The sequence below is a fragment of the Patagioenas fasciata genome, chromosome 12, assembly GCF_037038585.1.
Source record: "Patagioenas fasciata isolate bPatFas1 chromosome 12, bPatFas1.hap1, whole genome shotgun sequence".
Classification (NCBI taxonomy): domain Eukaryota; kingdom Metazoa; phylum Chordata; class Aves; order Columbiformes; family Columbidae; genus Patagioenas; species Patagioenas fasciata.
This window is the reverse complement of record NC_092531.1, coordinates 11,075,186-11,097,127: the sequence shown is the minus strand read 5'-3', so window position 1 is coordinate 11,097,127 and position 21,942 is coordinate 11,075,186. Positions and strand designations below refer to the sequence as shown.

Here is a 21,942-nt window from a genome sequence, read left to right as displayed (position 1 = left end):
CAACAAAACGAAGATGAACTGATCAGAAAAATGTTATATAAACTAGCATAACAGCAGACAGTGATTTAAGTCTATTTACCTTACCAGACAAAATCTTAGTAATGCATTATTTACTTTACCTTATTCTTTTGCCTAAAGCCAACCAGCATCCCTCACAATCCAAACCCAAAACTTTGTGCTCTGTGTTAAGGGAAAAATAGTTGTTTATTTCTCCTCTTTTTCCCTTTTGCTGTTAATGTGTTTCCTCCAGGATATGAGGCCTTACATAATTTGATAGCATAACATCAAGAATGCCATAAAGGCAGTTTTATTTTTATACCAGGGCAATTAAAAAAAAAATGGTCTACTCACAGCAAATTTGGAGCCAGATCATCTATGCCAAAAGTAGCAATAACTGCAGTGTATAAGAGAAGCTAGAATTGATTGTGTCTTCTTTGAAGCAGGGGACAGAAAAAGTGCTTATTTATTATGAAAATCTGGTTTGTAGCAAGATCGTTGATCTGCACATGAATTTTTATTGTCTATAAATAACTTACTGGAGTCTGGAAAAGTCTTGACATCAGTTAGTAAAAGAAGACAGAGGACTGTAGATCGCTTATGTAGTCAATGAAATAAAAAAAATACACGTTTGATATTAAAAAATACCTGTATCTAGAATGAACAGATTTGTTCCTTATTTTGTAATAGATGGCCTTGTAGGACACCAAAGAGAAAAAATGCTTAATTTCCATATTCCTGAAAGAATGCAATCTAGTTGTTGATTATTTAATGACATATTTAAAACTTTTATCATTGTTTTATTACAAATACTTTATATTCATTTGGTCCAATATTTTCAAAGTTGAACAAGAACTTGGGATACCCAGTGAGACATATAATATATTGTCTGAAGTTAGGCTCTCAGAAAATGAAACATTTTTTAAACTTTGGCTCAAGAGTTCATTTAAGCTGATTCTTATAAATATATATATACACATATATATATGTATTTCTCCCCTTAATGGGAGGGCTTTATCTCCCTCAAATGTTAGAAATGCTACCTCTGCTGTTTTCTTAAAACTATCTAAACAGCACAAATAGCTTTTGCTCTTAAAAATAGTCATACTGGATTTTTGAAATTTTTGTAGATGCAAACTGTAACCCAATACCCTATTTTGAATCTAAGCAAATGTCTCCAACAGGATCAGATACCATGTCACTAGGGTGTGGCATGAGCTAATTACCAATTAAAGCAAAAGCAACATCGTAGGAACCAATCATTCAACCCGTCACACTCAAGCTGATTCTTTCACCAGGTGTAATCGCAGACACTCACAAAAAGTGTTCCCTGCAGCATCAAAACTTTAGTTATTAGGTTGAGCGATCATTTTTGTTAGCTTGGCATTTTTTCATTCCTATCTGCTATGTTTACTGTGTGTATCTTAAGTTTTATGATCCATCAGGATGCTACAAGAGACAGGTATATACAAACAGTGTAATCACTTGGGAAACAGCTCTGCAGCCTGCATCAAAATTTCATGTACGTTTTCCTACACTGGAACTAGCATAACATTTGATATATATTAATATTGATAAATAATGAGCACTTATAGACTTGAAACCATGAATTCAAATTTGATTCCTTAGTCCACATTGTAAGAGTCTTGTTTATCACTATGTTATCATTTATAATATTTGTTTTTATCTTTTATTCAGACAGGACAATGAAATCAGTAGCTCGTAGTCCTTTGGGTTTTCCTGTTTGTATTTAGTTTCACTTCTCTCTGTCTCAGACAAGAGTAATACTTGACTATTATCAGCCTTCTGGGTTGAATTATTTGATTAAAGTTTTGTCAAAGAAAAAAATCTTATTAAAATCAGCCTTAGTGTGATTTTAAAAAGATTGAATGATTAGCATGAACAATTACCCTGGAACGAGCTCCACTAACATTTTTGTGTTCTTTTCATAATAGATTACTGTATAGTTGCCTCTAATTATAGTAAATCCCATTACATTCATTTTCATTGTACTCAGAATCTGATTAAAATAGTATAGCATTAACAATCATATGTATTGTAATGAGAATGGTTTTCTTCCTGAATGTGAAAAATGGTTTTCACATTTGTAGTAACTGTGCAAATATACAACTAGACATTTAAAACCATCTTCAATTAGGACTCTGAAGAATTTCAATACATCCATGAAACATGTGCTAGCCTGCAGGCTTTGTATCTCATGGATGTGGAAACATTCCAATCAGGATTTAATCAAAGATATTAATGAAGCTAAATAAGGGTCTAAATTACTACTAATTTGTAAAATGAGGCATGTGTACAATTTTTGGCAGAGGCTCCTTAAATTTTAGTAATACTCTCATTTTGATCTATTTATCCTGATGTGTACAGCTACCATGCAGAAAACTCACTATTCATCCAAAAAAACAAAGGGAAAGGAAATATAAATAAGTATTCTTTCTAGACAACTGAGTATAGTCTTATGAATTGGTCCTCATTTCCAATGTTTCACAGTGGTTCTATAACATATCTACCATAACGGCTCAAATATACTTTTTTTTTTTCCTCAGACTTTAATATTTTAAATTTGTTTTTTTTTTTTCAGAATTCCACACCCTTGATTCAGGGAACTATCATTATCCCTTGCTTTTCACAATTTTCCTTTCTCTTTTATATATTGTGTGCTTGTAGGCTTCCCTATCAGGCATAACAGCTAAAAATGAAAGCCATTACCGATTCCACATCCCAGAATATTAGCAAGTTCTGGTCACACCTCACCTCAGAGTTACATATTCTCACAGTTCTAACAATACGCAGTTAGCGAGACTAATAAATTAGATCTTTGTGTACTGAGACTCTGATGTGTTGCAGATGGCCACCTACTCCTTAGAATCTTTTCTGGGAAGTGATGTTACTTACCCTTATTTTTCTTTTGCATCTCACATTGAAATTGTATGCTTGGTGATTTCTTCCCTCCAGTAGTTTTCTACATGAATAAGCCATATCAGAGAGCACTAATGGAATTCATGCATATGCTTATTTTTTTCTACATTAAGCTTATTTTATCCTGTGAGAGGGTCATGCTTGTCAGGCATAACATGATATTTGGATAATTTTGACTTAAGGTGGTTTTTGTTTGTTTGTTTGTTTTTATTTATTCTAAGAGTAAAACCTTAGAATTACAATTTTGCAAGAAGTGAGTATATGTAGAAGCACTGGATAGTGGCAGTACAGGTCCACTTTGTTCTAGCCTGATTTTTGCAGTAACCTAAAATTTGACAGTAATAGTGTAAAGCAGCTCCACATCAGACCTGGTAGAACAGCATTCTGGACAGGACGCCATTACTAAATAGCTCTGACTTCAGTGAAACAGGGATACTTGCTTGCTTGCAAGTTTCTTCTAAATATTTAAATTGCTTAATCTAGTAAACCCTTTATTCTTGATGACCCATAGTCAAATAAAAATTATTTCTTCCGTGAAGATCATCTTCTGAGAAAACATAGTGAACATTATTTCCTTCCAAACCAAAACTATTTACCTCTTTTTATTTTGGCAGCTCAAATGAATGACCAGGATAAACTATTTCAGAAAATGCAAGTTAGTTTTAAATGACTTTGTCAGTTTATGATGACAACACTTAGACCCATAGCTTTCTGACACCAAGCTAGCCAGTCATGAAGACACTTCAAATAAATGTGAAAACTTCCCTCTTGTGCAATTGTGCAGTAAAATGAGATAGGAAATTTCCTCCTTTTTGTTTGTTTGTTATGATGGTACTGTATGTATCTTTATAGGTCTTCACATAACATGGAGTTTATGGAAGAAACAGTAATAGACCAGAAAAAGGCTTTGCATAATATACAATAAACATATTAATGTGGGTATAGAAAAGCCCTAGTAGATCAGAAAATGTCATGGAATTATGTATTATAAATGCATAGATAGGAAACACAAACATACATACACTTTTTTTCTTACTTTTGAGGAAGGAGAAAATAACCCCTGGAGCCACTGCATTTGACATACTTGTAGATTCTAAGGAACTCTTTTGCCTTTGACAGCTGGGATCCCTTCCTTTTTTATTTTCTGGAAATAAAATAGGAGATGTATCAATCTTACACATGACAAACAGATTGAAATGGCAAGGAAGTCTGAAAGTCTATTTCAGTAGCTTTCTTGCCTGAAGGATCTGCACCAATGCTCTTAGTTAACATAAATATTTATTAATATTATAATTGACTAACTGTACAAATTAACAGAATAAAATATTACCAACAACTACTGCAGAAAAACAACCCTCTTTAGTAAAAAGGAAGATTTAGATTAAATTAGAGATGGAGATCAGTCATCTAATGTCATGTTTTAATGCCAGTATTGTATCAGTCTCTGGAATGTTGCCACTTTACCAACTGAACTGTGTAATAAGAAGTCCTCAAATCATATTAAATACCACAGAAGCATAGAATATGACATGTGTATCAAGGTTTTTTTTAATCAATCATTGAAGTAAAAGTCAGCAAGGGGAACAGGCATATCTTAGTAATAAACAAAATGTTAATTCTTCAGCATAGTACAGTATTGAGAACTATATGGAACAGACACTGTAGTGTTATGAATAGTCTCTCTTATATGCACAGTAAATCTAAAATTTAGACTATTCAAAAATCCAACTAAAAGATGCCATCTAATATGCCATAAAACCAGCAACAAGTTTATTTAATGTTTCCTTTAGTTCTAATACAATTTTGACAACCTAAAAATGAATGCAAAGGCTTAAACTGTGTCATTAAGGCTTACTCTACCCTCAGAAATTGCTGATGTAGCCACTACAGTACTAATAACAATCTTATTTATTCTGGTAAGATTTTTTTTTTTCTTTTTGCCAAACAGTGTAGCTTATACAGGTTTGCTGAAGAAAATAAGCTGCTATCAGCAAAAAAAGCCAACACAGCTATGCCAGTTAGAGGCTTAGTTTAACTTTCCTCACGTCATTATAGAAAAACTACTTTATCTGAAGTGACTTAAGCATAGCCAGGACTTCTTTTAAAAGTGCATTTCTATGAAGTCTCCTAAGAGTCTTTTCAGTCAAACGTAAATTTCTCCTCCTCCTGTGAGCTCAGTCAAGACTGAGTGACACAGGTGAGAGTTTGAAAAGGGTGGCATCTAGTGACATGTGGCACTACAGAAATGCGTGATGGGCTAATGAGACAGGAAAGCTAGATAAGGTTCTGAAATCCCTGTTCTAGTGACAGGCTTACTGAACTCAGAAGTAGGTAACACTATAAAATCTTGCTTTGCACTACCTGGAATATCAGGTATATATTCTAACAATATTAAGACTGAAAAAAATGAAAGGCACAATTTAGGATGAAAATAGCTTTACACCACAATTACACTCCCTTATTCTCAGCTGCTGATGGGAGCTCCTAATGTACAACCACCTCAGTGGCATCCCCTAAGTTGCAGCCACTCAGTCTCGCACTGCTGACAGCAGCCCAGTCTCCACCTAAAAACACCAAGGCACGGGCCAAGATTAGATCACACATGCTGGCATTAAACCCCACCTTCTCAGGGTCCATCCGTCTATCTTCTGGATACATCGCTGCCCTAATATAAACATACTAGCACAAGTGGAGTTTGTGTCAACCACACATGCATTGAAGTGCAGGTGTCACACATAATTCTATACCTTGCAACTGTCCCAAAGAGCAGGCTGTGCTTTGGAGCCAAGAAGGGCATCAGGAAGTCATTCTGGGGACAGGCTTTGGAAGAGGCAGGGCACTAGGACTGAAAGCAACAGACAGATCAGAGGTAAAGTCTGCAGTTAAGTTACCTAAGCAAATACAATTAAGAAGCTAGTATGGTTCTGCTTGGCTTTGTACTAAAAAAAAACCCAAAAACCAAACCAAACCTCAAAAAACAAACAAACAAACAAAAAAAACCCCTATGAAACAACTATATTAACCTGAAGTAATCTTACAGGAATTCTTTTAAAATGCATGTTAGATTAAAAAAATTGTAAGCAGCTTTCAGGTCTCTGTAGTGAAGGAGAGTGTATCTTGTCAAACAGAATGAGTTTGCATTGAGAACAGCAAATATGACCAGACTGCCTTTCTTGCAGGGATACCTACTATGCAGATTTGGGACTTAGCTCAGCTAACGGGTCCACACAGGCCTCAGAGCTAACAGTGGGATGTCCAGATGCTTCACCTAGTCTGGAAACTGCTGAACGACCCCTGTTGAAAATAGGGTGTTTATATGAAAGGCAAGAAAGAAAGGCTCTTTTTACTCTTTCAGCTGTATAAAATATAGATGCTTAAATTAAGGTGTTTTGAAAGGCCACATCTAATGGAGCAGCACTAAGAAAGAACAAGTATGAGAGAAACAGAATAATATAAATTAAAATTACAGGATAAAGTGTTTGCATTCATATCCAATTTTTGTCTCTGTAATGCACATCAAGAAGTATGGAAGACTGTATCTAAAACTGTATAAAACATCAATTTGTTAGTACTAGACTGATAAAGTATAATCATTGAAAACTATAAAGCTGCATCTGGAATAACTGTAATTATTTAGCAAATTTAAATAGATTAAGGAATTCCTGTTTCATTAAGAATAGGAATCACATTACAGTCTTTTAAAGAAGTTGAATAAATATTTAAATATAGAGCTGGGTTCCATCATAAGTCTTTATGCAAGGTATTACTGGCGTATTTCTTAATTATTTTGTATACAGATACTTTACATGAATTTATGTCTCAAACCTGCTACCATAAAAAGAAAAAGCAATGTTTTGGGACACTCTATGATACAAAGTCCTTTTACAAGGTAGAGAACTCTGAAAGCTTACCTGCTTCTTTCCAGGTTTATCAGCTTTCAAATAAACTCTGCTTCCCTTGTATCCTAAAATTGTCTAATCTATGAAACTTCTACCACTACAACCAGATTAAGACTAGATTTTTCTTTCAAGAATTTCCATACAAGATAAGAATAACATGTATTTTTCTGACATGTGTAATATTCAAACTGAAGTTGACATTCAAACTCACATAGCCTCATCATCTTTTAGTCACCATTTTCTACCATTTCAAGGTGTAAATTATTTTCCTAATAGGATTGCACAAGTGTAAATGAATATTTCAATTACAGTGTAGGTAGCATTCTACTAACGATGGTGAGAATAAAAACCTGTCCACACTTACTCTCTTAGAACTTGTGTAGGCAACAAGCTTTTTTCCAGTCAGCTAATGATGACGAGACACACAGAAGGAGAAAGCAATGTGTTGGTTTTACAGTTTCTGTTCTTAAGGCAAAGAAAGATCGCTGTAAGTTTTCACACTGACTTGATGTTCTGTCTATAGAAGATACAGACTTTGCAGTTAGTATACTACTAACATTGTTTAAGTATAAAAATTAATTCTTCCTCCTCAACCATCCTAATAATTTCAAGTTAACCATCCTTCATTGCTTTTAATGCTTGATCTCTCCAAAGACAAAGAACCCATTAACAGTATCTTGAGAGCTGTAGATGTGCAGGCTTATCACTGGGCATTGAGTTGGCATTTGAACTTTTAAATCGTTTGTGACACAGAATTTCAGGACATTTGTAGGCACTTCAGATTTCTTGGCTGAAAATGCAAAGCCGTCCATCTCATTAACTACAGTAATACAACTACTAAGTTTCTAATTAAAATCTGTTGTGCTTATAAGTAATATATTTTATCTGCTCTGTATGCAATGAACAGGCCTAGAAAGAATGTAGCCTACTACAGTCTTGAGGTAGATACTACATATAAAAAGAAGAAAAATAATCACTGAAATGCTCATCTCTACAATGCTGTTCTCAATATTTTTCCTAGCTGATAGTGCCACCTTAGGGCCTCAACTCTGGGTATTAAGAGCCATACTATTTACATTACAGCATCTTAAGAAAAAGTTGTCACTTCAGCATGGATTTCTTCATATCTGCAAAATATCTCCATGCTTAAACAGGATATCTCTGAACGAAGTATTTCCTACCACTATTGATCAATGTCACTACCTTACACTTCAGGGATGTTTGTGCAGAGGAGAGTCTCTGTATTGTAGTGTTTAGAATTTGTTCCAAAAGCACTTGTCAAAGATGAAGGTCTTCCGCTGCTCTTACGGTGGAGCTTGAGGGGTAAGAAACAGAACAGATTAAAGTTATAATGACCATGGTGTCACACCTAAGGCCACTACAGAATTACGTATTCAGCTGTTTTTGCTGATGCATCCAGAAGTTGGGCACCACTCTAAAAACATTCAATACTTTGACTTAATCACCATCTGATTTTCAAATATGCTTTCCTGACGTGGCGGGGGGGGCCGGAAAAAGGAGGGGGCGGTGTTGTGTTTATCTTCTCATGCCGGTGTCCTCACCAGGCTTTTCAGAGGCGGCTTCCCGTGCCCGGGGCTGCGGGGGCAATGCCGCGGCGGGAGCTGCTCCCCAGCCGCCCCGCACACCGCCGCTCCTCAGGGGACTTGGCGGGAAGCGCTGTCCGGCCCGCCCGCCTCCGCACCTCAGCCTCACCGCTACCTTCACCCTCACCAGACCGTTACCTGCACCCTCACCCTCCTGCTCACCTTCGCCCTCACCGCTTCCACAGGGCCTCCCCGGCAGGTAGTGAGCCGCTTGCCTCCACAGTTCCGTTACCGCTAACCCACAACCGACATTGTTAGCCGGGAGGAGGGGGAGATAATTAAAATAACATGGGGCTATTCCAGGCACTAATGGGATTAGACGCGAAGCTAGCGAGGAGAGGGCAGCGCTGCGCGGCAGCCGGGCTGCGGCATGGCGCCCCTCTGATGGCGGGAGGGCAGAGCAGCAGCTGCGCCTCATGGGCGCGGGTGGGATACCCCAGGTAACTGGGGAGGGGAGCGGGAGCGCCCCAATAACCGTGAACGCGTAGAGACGACGGGGAGGGCTTGCTTGCCCAGAGGGGAACGGGAGGAGCGGCCCCACCGGCGGCCCGGCCTGGGGGGCGAGGGGGCAGAGCAGGAGGCCGAGGCCCCACCGAGGGCCTAGTGAGGGGAGGAAGCGGCTGCCAGGAGCCAGCCCAGGTGAGGAGAAGGCAAAACGGGGGCCGAGCGGCCTGGTCAGTGGCAGGTGCGGGGAGTGGGGGAGGTGGAGCCCCGCAGCAAGGTGGAGACCCGGCGGCGAGTCGGGGGGAAGAAGGCGAGGTGTGGGGAGCTGAGAGAAAGGGAGTGCGACAGCGGGAGGAGGAGAGGAGCGTGGGCCCGGGGGAGGGCTGAGCGCGGCGGGAGGCGGAGGAGAGCGTCAGCTGGAGCGGGGAGAGCGGGAGCGCGGCGGGAGGCGGAGGAGGAGAGCGTCAGCTGGGGGCAGAGATAGAGGGAGTGCGGCAGGAGGAGGAGAGCGTGAGCCGGGGGGGCAGAGAGAGAGGGAGCGCGGCAGGAGGAGGAGGGGAAGAAGCGCGACGCAGGGACGGCAGATGCCTGGAAATAAAAATTTGATGATTGCATGCAGCGGCTGGAGAGACTCTGTCGGTGGCGGCGGCGGGGACGAGGCAGGGACAGGGGGGGCGACGGCAAAATGAAGTATCAGAAATACCTGACTGTCTTGCAGATGGCCATAGGGGTGACCGCCTCCAACAGGGGCAGTCTGATGCCCTTAAAGAGGAAGCTGTGGTGAGTAGGCACAAACGGGTACGGCGGCACTGCGGCCCGGACCGGGCGGGGGACGCGGCGCCTGGCCGAGCGCGGGCCGCGGCGGGACGGACGGACGGGCGGGCGGGGCGGCGGCGCGAGGGGCGCCGGGCGAGAGCGGGCCTGCGGCTCCCGGTGGGCATCTCCGCGGCGGAAAGTTCCGGGCGAATACACCGCCAGGCGTGTGGGCAGCGCCGGGGGGCGGCGGTGGTGCCTGAGGAGCCGAGGGTGCCGGGGAGCTGTCCGCCGCAGGACAGCCGGCCGGGCGCTCTCCACCGCTGGAGCGCGGCTCCCGCTCGGAACCGCGCTCGGTGCTGCCGGGCGGCTGTCAGCACGGCCATGGCAGCCTCAGCGGGGCGCGGGTGGCTCGGGCAGGGGCTGCCGATGCGTGACAGCCCGAGCGGTGCCTCGGGCTGCGGCTCGTTCTCCCGCCCCGGGCTGTGCAGAAGGCCGGGGTCTGCATTTCCCAGCCCCTGCTTCTGCTGACAGGTGTATTTAAAATGGGAAAAGGGACGTACGAGTCTAATAGGTTTAACGAATGACAGAGGGTAGCACTGTTCACATACGATCATTTTTATTAAAGCCTGCTCTTTCCCTGACTTATTTCTGCTGTTCTTGTGCTTGCTGATTGTGTGCTGAACTGATTTTTCTGGATGAATCAACAATATGTTATGAAAAATGTATTGAAGTATAATGGTGTGAAGTGGGTGAGTAGGGCAACGACAAGCATATGGCACTGCAATATCCCATCGCACATGGACCTGTAAGAGCCCACTGTTCACTCGGTTGGAGCAGTGGGATGTGTATCATCATGGGGGCAGATTATAAGGAGAAAGCCTGTGAACTTGTGAAGTCAGATTTTTCTGTGAGGAAAATACCAAGAACAAATTTCTACATTGAGAATTTCTTTTATATAAAAGACCGAGAGTGATATTTAGGTGGTAATAGTCATATGGTTTTCTTTCACTGTACTTACATATTCCTAGTGAAGGAAAGTAAAGTGTCGCAGGAGGCATGATAGGTCATTTTATGTAAAAATAGGTAGTTCACAAGTAGAAGTATTTTCATGTCAGCAGTTGTAACAAAAACAGGCCTTACAGGGATTGTAGAATTTATTATTTTACTTTCCCCCACACGTACATTGTCAGCTAGCATAGACACTGTCAATGAAACACATCACTTGAAGAAACATAATGTGGAACTAGTAAGCTTTTTGTCATTAATTCCAAATCTTGCTATTCCTTGCAGATAACACAATTTGGCAAATCTGTTCATTCTAACTGTAATGTACAAAATCAAATTAGTCTCAGACAAAAATACGTTGTCATACAGATAAGTTTTATTCCTTTTAATCAAAGGTTTTTATAGTCTATTTAGTGGTTTGACTTTGATTATGTAAGTTACATAAAGTATACCGCACCTATTGTATTCCCCCCAAACGCTCCTGTGTGCAGTAGTGTATTTATTGTTGTGTTTCTTTTTTAATAAGTTTCATTATGGGTAATATAATGATAATAGTTGTTTTATTTTGTGTTTCCTGTGTCTCTTTGGAAGTGTTTTCTTTGCTAGCATGTTAAAATGAAGCTATCTATATTTGTGTACTTTAAAAGTAAGTTTGAAAGGACCCGATTCAACTCGTACTTTGTCTTCAGTTGTAGTTAGAACAGCTCTATGTTGCCTAGTTTTATGGTGAGTTTCTGTGCTTTCTGAGTTATAGCAAAACAATGTAGTGAATCCCCACTAATACGAACTATAAGCATTGCATTTCATAGCATTTGTAATTTGACATTGTGCTGCTGCAATGCTGTGAGAAGATTTAGTTGACTTAAAGTGTTAAGGCAAATAAGACGGTTTTCTTTGTAATTACTTAAGCATTTGAAAGCTTGTCTCTGGGATGTTCTTATTACTAGGTGACATGATACTATGAAGCCACATTTTCTTTGAGAACTTTAATAGCATTAGGCATTATCTGTATGGATAGAATTTATGTTTATGGATGAAATACTATTTTCTGATGCCTTTAGAGAAATGCTTAAGGATACTTTGTCATGTTAGTCTTTTCTTACTTGTGCATAGTCTGTATCAAATAATGCATTAAGAAAATCTCAGTATTAGAAGTGTATGTTACTATTACTAAAATGAATGCAATATTAGTGTATATTTCCAACACGTAAAACAAAAGTGTATTCCAGTATCACTGAAAATCTCAAAAATACCTAAAGAAAATGCATAATCCAAGCCAGTTTATAATCGGAGGATGCTTTTTCTTCTCTTCTTATTTACTTATTTTTAAAGACTTGCAACATTTTGCTTAATCAGATTCATAAACTCTGTGTTAGTATGTTTTGTAAGTGGAAGCAAAGACATAATTTAATAAAAAAGGGTTAAAATACTCATCTTTTTGTTGGTGGAGATAATCCACCTGAATCCTACTGAAAGAAAATGAAAAAGGTAACAACAATGTTTTATTTCTTTATAGAGCATCTGTCACTCCAATCTTCTCCCACTTCCCCCCCCAACATGTAGGTCCTGTTCTATGATGAATGAAAGTGGAGTTGCAAATGAAAACAAAAAAAGATGGACACCGATGTCTCATGCTGAGTTAAGAATATATGGTTATAAACAAGCTGAGAATAAACCAGGCAATTGAACAGACAGAAGGAAGCTGTGCCACAGGCTGGCAGTGGGAAGTGCTGGAGCCAGAAACTGGCTTGTGTTTAATGTGGAGCTTGATTGTTTGATGGTGAGGTTTACTTGGGGCAGTAGAGTTTTGGACTTGGTCATGGAGGAAGTTGCTGGAGTCTCCGACTGCTGATTCAGACCATTTCCTGTGTTTGTGTGGTGTTGTAATCTAATATGTAGGAATCTGATGAGTAGTATGTTTTTAATCGTCTTGCTGGAGAGACAGTATTTGGATACAAAACCCACCATCATAATGCCACTAGTACAGGTAGAGTGCAATAGGGACTAATATTTGTTAAGGTGCTCAAGAAAAACTAGCTACTGACCTGGAACACCTTAAACAGTAAATTGACATAAATATTTACCGAAATTCGAATATGTGCACCCTGAATGCTTTTACAATAGGGAAATGCTAAATCGCATTATTAAGGGGAAATGCACCAGTAGACCACAATTTCTTGTCACACTTAATATTATGTTTCTCTGCTGCAAGGAGAAGGAGCAGGCAAAGAAACAAACAAACAAACAAAAAAAAAAAGGACCAGGATATCCTAGCAACTCTAATAATTCTTCTCACTAATAGTCCCTTCTGTTTCTTACAGCATTTGTCTCTACTTTGAAAGGCTCCCCCTGTGCTCCCCTTGGTGCAAGGCAGTGCAGAGTCATGAAATAACCCAAACAGCTCAGTTCGTGCTGAGTTCCCATTGTGAAGAATATTATGGAAATGGCTGAGGCCATTCCATATTTGCATTTCCTGCATCACTTAAGAATGATTGGTAGTTTTCTGAGGCCATCTAGGTTACAGAAAAAAATGCAGATGCAATGCACTGCAGAACTTGAATTTTGACAGGATCCAATTCTTCGGGTTGGTGCTGTTGTTAAAACAATGTGTGATATAGAAGCCTGGATGTTAAATGATAGCTTCTTGTAAGATATTTCACAGACACATTTATTTCCAAGCAGAGGAGTAAACATATTTGAAACTGGCGAGGAATAACCAGCATGTGTGGAACTAAGCACTGATCTAAAAGCTTTGTTACCTCAGTCTTTGCGTTCAGATTGGGGCTTGGATGTAGAAGACAAGGCTTATAATGAAAGATGCCTGTTTTATCATTAGGACCAACCCCAGGGAGAAAACTGCTATTGTTTGTTTATGCTCTAAGTATAGTCATATTTAGAATAATCAAATAATGGAAAATGTCACTTTAGGAGAAAGAAAGCATCAAAGATGGAACCTCTTTGGTTTCTCTGCAGAACTATGTGGAAAAATACAAATCACCAGCATGGATAGTTTAAATTTCTGATTACTAGTTCCGATCAATATTTGTTTGAAATGGGGATAATAATTTCAGTTGAGGCCATTGTAAGTATTTATTCATGTTGCAAATTATTTTTTTCTGATGAAGTCAGGATACTGTTCTTAGCACTGCAGATATTTGCAGAGGTACACAAGAATTTTGCATAACAGCTGGCTGCTCAGTGTTACTAGTCCCTGGTTCAGATTTGCCCTTTTTCAAACAAATATTGAGCGAATGTACGTGTTAGGTCTTCCAGTCTGATCTGTGGGAGTAAGCTTCAGCTTTTCCACCCTTGTGTTGAGCCAGAAGGCATACTGGTGACATTCAGCTGAGTTCAGCTCATGTCTTCACTTTGTGTAGTATTGAAGAAGCCTGTCTTCTAATGGGAGGATGTATAATTATGGAAATTTCGTGTATCTCTCAAGTGGGATCTGCGTAACTACTAGAGGCAGAAGTTTCAAAGAAGTTTGACTTACATGTTGTGAAACCATTTATAATAATAATTTGCTAGAAGTACCTAAATATTGGGTTTTTATAAGGTAGGAAGACAACTTGCAGTATATGAAATGTGTAATAATTATGTCACTATTGTAGGTCTCATTGAGGCTATATCGTTGTCAAAAACTTGTCCTCTCTGTGTTAACTCTAACATTAATCCTACACTTGTAAATACAGAAAATGTCATTTCAAGACTTGTTTCTTCAAGTTTTCTGTTGTCCTGTATAATTGTTTTCAGAACTCTAATCACTAGATGAGAAGAAAATTTTTTAAGTTCTTAAAAGATGATGAATCTAACCGATCTGTCTAGAAAATAATGTGGCATTAGTTTAGTCATTTCACACAAAATTTAACTACAAAAAACTTGTCAAGTAATATTGTAGGTTGTTATAATTATTAGTAATGGTAATTATTTGATAATAGAATATAAATACAGTTTTTTATTAATAGAAAACTGTTGTGTTATATACATTCCATCAAATTATGATAAGTATATTAAGTTGATAGCCCTTGATGTGGTTTTGCACCTTAAAGTCACTGTTGTATAATATTTTGTTAGGCTACCATGTTCATCAGTGGAATACAGATACTGGAAGTTTAAGATTTTTGCTTATTTTACAAACCAGAGAAATAATTTAGAGTCACAGTTATGTAATGTGATATATGATCAGGAACCAGTCAAGGTCAATGAAACCATTGTAAGAATTGTGGATAATAAGGGCTCCAGGTGGGATTTAGAAAATGGTTCAATTTTATTTGACTAAAATTTCCAAAAGTTCATGAATTGGAGTACCTTAATTTAGGATTCCCGTGATGAGTTCCCTTAGAAAGGTGTTATGTTTCTAGAATATTAAACGAATTCTTTCAACAGAAACAGCGCATTTCAAACAAGGCATCTGGAATTGTTCACTCCCTTCGAAGACCTTGATGCTATATTCTACTTTTTAAAGCTCTAGACTGCCTTGAACACATAATTCATAGGCTTTGATTCAGGACTGCTTGCCTTGAAGTAGTTGATGCGGTACAGACATTTTTAAAAGGGCTCTTACAAATCTTTCTGCTTTAACTTGTGGTAATTCCTCTGCATGTACTGCAGCCAGTGACTTAGCAATTCACTTATTAATCTTCTATTAAGCAATAGAAATAAAAGATGAAAGGAGGAGACAATCAGATTTAGTAAATTTCATGAATAATTGATTTATTTAAACTTGAGGTTCAGATGCCAGAACCAAAGAATATTGCATTATAATTTCAGTATTCATTTAGAAAGAGTAAACTCTGTTTGTTTGACTACGAGGAAAGTGTTGAGAACACAAAGCGAGAATCAAAAGTAAAAAGGATTTTAAAAAACTGTTTTTGAGATTTTTTAATAATTTAGTTTCAAGTCAAAGATTTAGAGCCTTGTCTTATGAATTTGGACTCACTGACACTGACACTCGTGGTTATCTTGTAACTTTTGAGTTGTGTTACTTGTGGAAGTTTCTAGTACGTGAAGGAGCTCCTGTTGCAGGACTAGAGCAGTGGCACTGGAGATAGATTCTGGAGAGTTGCATTGCTGCATCCAGCATTCTGAGAAGATGAGGTGAAATAGAGCCAAGTCTGTCTCAGTCTGTTATTGCTCCTCTTTGCTAAAACTGTAGGAGTAGCAGAGGCACTGGAGAAGCTGACATTTAATGTCTTTGCGCTGGTCCCAGAGTTTCCTCATCAACCATAGAGTCAAAACCCTATGATTCTGTAAATATGGTTATTGTGCCTCATATCCATCCTTTGGGGCACAATACAGTGCAAAGCTTCCAGATTGCCGGTAATGATATTGGTTGGATTTTTCTTTGGTTGGTTAAATACTACTTCTTTTTTCTTGTAAAGACACCAGGAAACTAATGATTTTATACAAGATTGAAGGGTATCTTTAAATTGTGATATTTCTTCCCATAAAATTATATTTTCAAAGTTAAATGTGGTTTTAAAAGCATTTTTCTGAATCTTGGAAGCTAAGAAGTAATAGCATAATTTATTCTCCAGCAGAATTAAATGACAGATGGATTCCAGGGGCAGCAAATTCATTTTTTGAGTAGCTTTAAAGAGTGGCGCTCACAAGTGGAAGGGCCTTCAAAACACATTATTAGTGTAGTTCTTTGGTAAAACTGCGTAACTTTGATTTGCCCATTATTTTTACTTGGTTTTATTTTACATAAGGTTTTTCTTATTTATTTTTTTTTATAAGGCTTGTCAGTATCTGAAAACATTAGAAGACTTGCAGCTTAAAGAAATGCATGTTTATAGGAATAAGTGGTTTGAAATATAGTTCAAAATTTCAAAAAGCCAAATGCAGCTTACAGCTGTTTAAAAGAATTGCTGTTAAGCATAAGGAAGAAGTGTAATGTACCAAGCACTTAATTTGCCTGAGGTGCATGTGAAGATTTCTTGACCCCAGTGATAAGTAATGAAATCCACAGCCCTCGGAGATTTTCTGGAGAGAGAATAAATACAGAGCTTTGACTGTACTGAAGGAATCGATCTCTCTGGGGGCTCCAGCGACTGCACTCAGCATGGCCTCGGCATATGTACAGTTACAGGCATTTGGATTAACTTCTTCAGATGTTTGGAGAGCTCAGTAACAGAGGATACATTCCTACAATAGAAATGTGCCATCACCGTGAATGTCACTCTCTGTTTGGGGAACAAGAGTTGAGACTGAGCAATTGTCTGTCTTTGGAAATTTGTCCTGTTAATTCTTTAAGACATCTTAGCAGGGAATCTGTTGCAATTTTGCAGTTTCTGTTCTGTGAACAAATATATTACTGTAGTCGCCAAGCATATTTCTCAGAATTTAATCCATACATAATTATACCAAAAAATCTGGTGCAGTTTCAGCAGGAAGATTATAATGTAATTAAAATATCTCAATATTATAGCTATGTTTTCAGTTAGAAATTCTTATTTATCTTTGCAATAAAAAGTTGACAGAACATTAACTCCAGGGGAAAAAACATCTAAAACAAATTACTATATTATGAAGAGAACTTAGAGCAAGGTGTTCATGTGTATGTGTACATGCATAAAAACCAAAAACGGTCGTCTGAAAACAGTATATTGACTTGGTAATCCCAGTAATTCAACGAAAAAATGAAGGGGTTTCTATTTTTTTTTAAATGATTAAAAGATTTCAGATGATCTGATTTCATTTTCAAGTTTGGTTATTGCAGCTTCTTTTTCTTCCTACCCTCTTACGAACATGCACGTAGACCTTTAATCCTTCCCGTGAAGTTGTGTAGACCAAGCAGTCTCACTATTCAAACAAGTGTATTTAACCTGTGATTATTGTATTTTGTAATCTGAATTTTGTATTTCAAGTGTTAATGTAGCCCACTCTATGCAATGTCCTTTTTTGGTGATGTGTATGTGTAAGACACCTCCACCTTTCTTTTTTGTACATACCAAAGCTAATAATTATAAGTAAAAGAACCTAAAACATGTACTTAGGTATTTGTCATGAGAGGAATCTTCATGGTTACAGAGAAAAACACTGAATGGCTGTCCAAAATCTTGGAAAATGCAAAAAATATATGTAGTATTTCTCATGAAGGCTGTTTTTTGAGGTCTCTTGTGACTGCAGTTGAGAACTACACAAAACAAGTGTAAACCTGCACCTTAAAATTTGTATGTTTTTAGGTGATTATTGGTGAGCATATTTACTGGAATGCAGTTTTCTTTTTTCTAATGTGATGTCAGACTGACTAGAGGCTATTTTGCATTTAAAATATTGACCTCACCTACCTTAATGCTTTTGGTTAATTGTTAACCGCACTTCTGCTCATTAGCAACTTCCAATGAGGTCCCTGAAATACAGATTGCTTACTCAAAATTTTAGTTATGGACTTCGCTTAGGACCATGTGTAGATTGCAGTGTGATGAAATACCTCATAAAGTATGGTTCTGCAATAGATTACCCCTCTAACGGATCCTATTAATTTCATAGTTGTTCTTCATTATTCATTGCTGGAATAGCTGAAGTACCATTAGTACTCAAACTGGAAAAGGTCAGAAGCCAAATACTGCCAAGCTCCTACTGATTTAACTGATGCCCATCGACATGTATCACAGGATTCGGTTTTTCATTGAATTAGAAGAGAAAAATATTCCTTCTAATTTTTTAGATGTTATATGTATTTTTCTGTAATGTATTATTTTTTTTCTGATACTTCTCACTTTCATACCAAAATGATGACTACTATATGTTTTTGGTGAAGTCTGCACACAGTGGTGGAACTGATGAGAGCTACATTTCTGCACACTTCTGTGGTCTTATTTTGGCACTTATTGATTGAAAACTAAAACTTGGAGTGGCGTTCCTTCTTTTTTGTGTAGCCTTTCCTTTGTACTTTTATTTTTTTTAATATATACTTTAAGCAAATGTATTCAGTAAAAGTATGTGTTCTTTGTCTGATATGTGACTCTTTGTTTGGCAGGGTAACTCCATCTTCTGAAAGTCCCAATGGTGCTACCTGTAGTGTAAGTCAGGGAAAGCCCTCTTTAAGAAGAATAAAAGGGAGAATACACAGAAGCAAAAGTCTTGATAGCATTGATTTCTGTGAATTCACTGTAAGTACCATATCTTTTACTTTTATCATATATGAAGTTATGAGAATCTTGCTAATAAAGCAGTTGTCCCGCTTGCATTGGATTTGTCTATTTGTCAGAATTAGAGAAGGTATTGTACTTAATGGTGTGGTAATTGTAGTTCTACACTGCCAAATGTCAAGAACAGTGATGTTACTTGTGTAATTAGCAATGCATAACTATGTTTATCTTCTTCAGCAACCATTAGATATAAATTCTGATGTCAGGTTTTAATATTGCTGCCTGCATAAAATGAAGAAATCAATTGCAGTAAATATTAAAAATATGTTTTCGAATTCTGTTTTTATATTTAGATTTTGGAAGTTGCATTTAAAACAAAAGAGATTATTCTTTACAAAACCAACAAAATTATTTTAGTTGTATATGGCTGTAATAGAGTGCTAGAAAAAGAAAGAATTGATCCTAGAAGATGTATGTGCTTATAGCACCTAAAAGCTGGTATCACTGATGATATCTGACTACAGTTAAGCCTTACAAGTATATACTTATTTTCTTCTCATTGGTTATGGTGTAGATATGTTTGTCTTATAGTTTCAGCAAATTCAATGTAATAATGGCTTCAAATAATTTGTATAGGTGATGGTCTAGAGATTTATCTGAATTGAGAGAGCAGACTGGAGTAGTTTTTACACAACTTTTAATTGAGGAGGAGTTGTTTGCATTCAAATAATGGAAGAAAAGAAATTGTTAATATGCCACATGGGAGTACATTTCCTGCTATTTACGCTGTTTACAAAATATTAGAATTGGTCCCAGACACAATATGTTTCCAAAAATTCTTTAATGAAAAAAAAGCATTAAAAGCTACACCTCTCGAATAACTGGGGGGAATTTGGCCAAAACAAATTATATTCTGATAAATTAATATCATGTAGTTTTAAAATGTTAAAATAATGTCAAAGAATATGTTAAATTATAAACTGGTTATTAAATATGAGGCTAAAAGAAGTAGATAGTAGATACGTGTCTTTAAAATTTACAAATCAATAGTGACATGGAGGTATTGTCTGGCTTTACACGGTAATATCAACAATATAACTGAAATGTTCAGATAAAATTTGGGGAAACATCTTCATCTAAAGCAAAACTGTGGTTTGAATGTGTTGCATCATTTGGTGTGATGTTTTTTTACAGGTGACGCTAGTAGCATAATTGGTACTTTTTTCCTGAGGACGATTTTGTTTCTGAGTACCAAGTCTTGTAGTGCTGCCTTTGTGACAAAGAGCTTGGTGTTTGCTGTTGAGGAAAGGGATGGAACCGGCAGCCAGGGTTTGGGGTTGGTGTCAGTGTGTGGTGTCCGGGTGGCTCTGGCTGGGTCCCGCAGGCCGAGCCCCGTGCAGGAGCTGCTGCTGGGTTGGTGCTGGTGGCAGATCGCGCCGCCTCCCTTAAAGCTGGTTTTGGTGTGTCTGTGCAAATGTTGTCACAGCAGTGATCTTGGTGTGATTGCTGCCTTACTGAAGGTTAGCAGTTCCCTTAGGGAATGAGACTACTGAAACAATGATTTTAGATTGTGCTATATGGGTCTTCATCTGTGTGGTCCTATTAAGAAGTTTTCTCTACTCTTGGGGCCTTCAAAGAAAAAGCGATTATAACGAACAGTAAAAAGACTATCTTGCATGCCGTGGAACCTTTGGAAAGAGATTTAAGACAGATAATAATGGAGCATGTCTGTATCTGTAGTATACAAATGTGTAGAGCATGTATATGTATACATTCACACATTAATAGCTCAGTATTGATATTTAGGATCAGAAAAGGAAGGTCGCTTTTTATTCTGAGGAGTCATGTTAAAGGATGAGATGAGTTTAAATAGCTTAAGCACACAAACCAGAGTTATATATATGGATTTTCTTGCCGCTACATCATTTAGAATTAGACTGAAATATTTCTTGGTATTGTGAAATGGTACTTTTTATTGTTTTAAAATAGTGATTAAAAATAAATCTAAAGAAATAATTGAGGAAATCAGTATGTCTAAATCTTTCCAGAGTGCTCCTAGAACTGAATGTTTTTCATGTTAAGCACCTTTCTGGTAAGGAAGTTCAGGCACTGGCAGATAGAATTAAATTGAAACTGAAAGATTTAATAGAAGTGAGAAATTCTTTTATACAATGAAGGAAAAGAGCTTTTTGAAACTTTCTCTGTACAACTATTTTATGCTGTAGTATATCCATTTTGTGCACAACTAAGATGAAAAGTTTCATATTTAATGTGTAGATAACTTATGCACTGACAAACTCGATGTAAATTCAGCATCCAGTAAACTGTTGGTTTTATTAATCATGTAATGAGACTGACATCCATTAATAATTCTGAATGTCAGTGGTTTTCACTTTAAAGTGAGTAATGCCTATTTGCACCTCAAACTGATAGTTTTTTGTAAACCTTTTGTTCCCTATCACTAAGCAAATTCTTACTGAGCACAAATCCTAATAGCAGAAAGACTCAAAAAATGAGCTATGCTTTATTTTCTCCAAGTGTAAAGAAATGTGTCCCAGGTCGGAAAGTTCTGGATTTCCATGCAATATACACATACAAAAATTTGATATGTGAAAATACTGTATTTACTACTTTGCTGTGACTTCAGCTATGGCAGGGGTTAAATTGTGCGAATCGCATTAAGCTGGGAGGCTCATTAAAAATAGGGGAATTTTTTTTGGCAAGGAAGGGGATAACCAGCGAAGAGCCTACTGCACGCATGGCATTTCAGCAGAGGCCAGAGTGACGCAGGGGGACTCCCTGGTGCCTGCAGAGGGTTGTCTGAGATGAGATGATCCTGCCAAGTTTCTTGTTTACCACAGTTAATAAAATCTGAAGCTTGTGATTTTAGTGGCTTTTAGTTATACCTGTGGCTCTTAATACGGATTATATACCTAAGAATGCTAGAGAGGTCTTTGCCTATAAAACCTCACTAGTGGGTGGGCTGCCGCTGCCATATTGCAAACCTGGCGTGCTAGTGAGGGACTGTCAAAGCGCAGGGCTCTTGGTTTGTTTCTTTCTCTTTTTTTTTTTTTTTTCTTTTTTTGCAGTGTGTACCAGTGCTACCCTCCCATAGCTGGCTCACACCATAGTATCCTTAATATCCCGTTAGGAGGTGTAAATTCTTCCTGATTACAAATGGCGGAAGTCTGAAATATTGCT

General features: G+C 38.0%; 1 protein-coding gene across 8 annotated transcripts in view; it reads left to right on the top strand.

The window, feature by feature from the left end:
• Positions 1 to 21,942, top strand: part of TJP1 (tight junction protein 1) — a 187,877-nt gene that overhangs the window by 21,090 nt on the left and 144,845 nt on the right. For 7 of the 8 annotated variants that reach the window (XM_071813854.1, XM_071813850.1, XM_065847887.2 and 4 more), the window contains exons 1-2: positions 9,483 to 9,664; positions 18,630 to 18,762. In XM_071813854.1, coding sequence (XP_071669955.1) covers positions 9,498 to 9,664; positions 18,630 to 18,762 — 300 coding nt within the window. In that variant the 5' untranslated portion in view covers positions 9,483 to 9,497. Of the gene's footprint in view, positions 1 to 9,482; positions 9,665 to 18,629; positions 18,763 to 21,942 lie in introns of those variants that run through there. The other variant, XM_071813853.1, reaches the window with a different exon arrangement.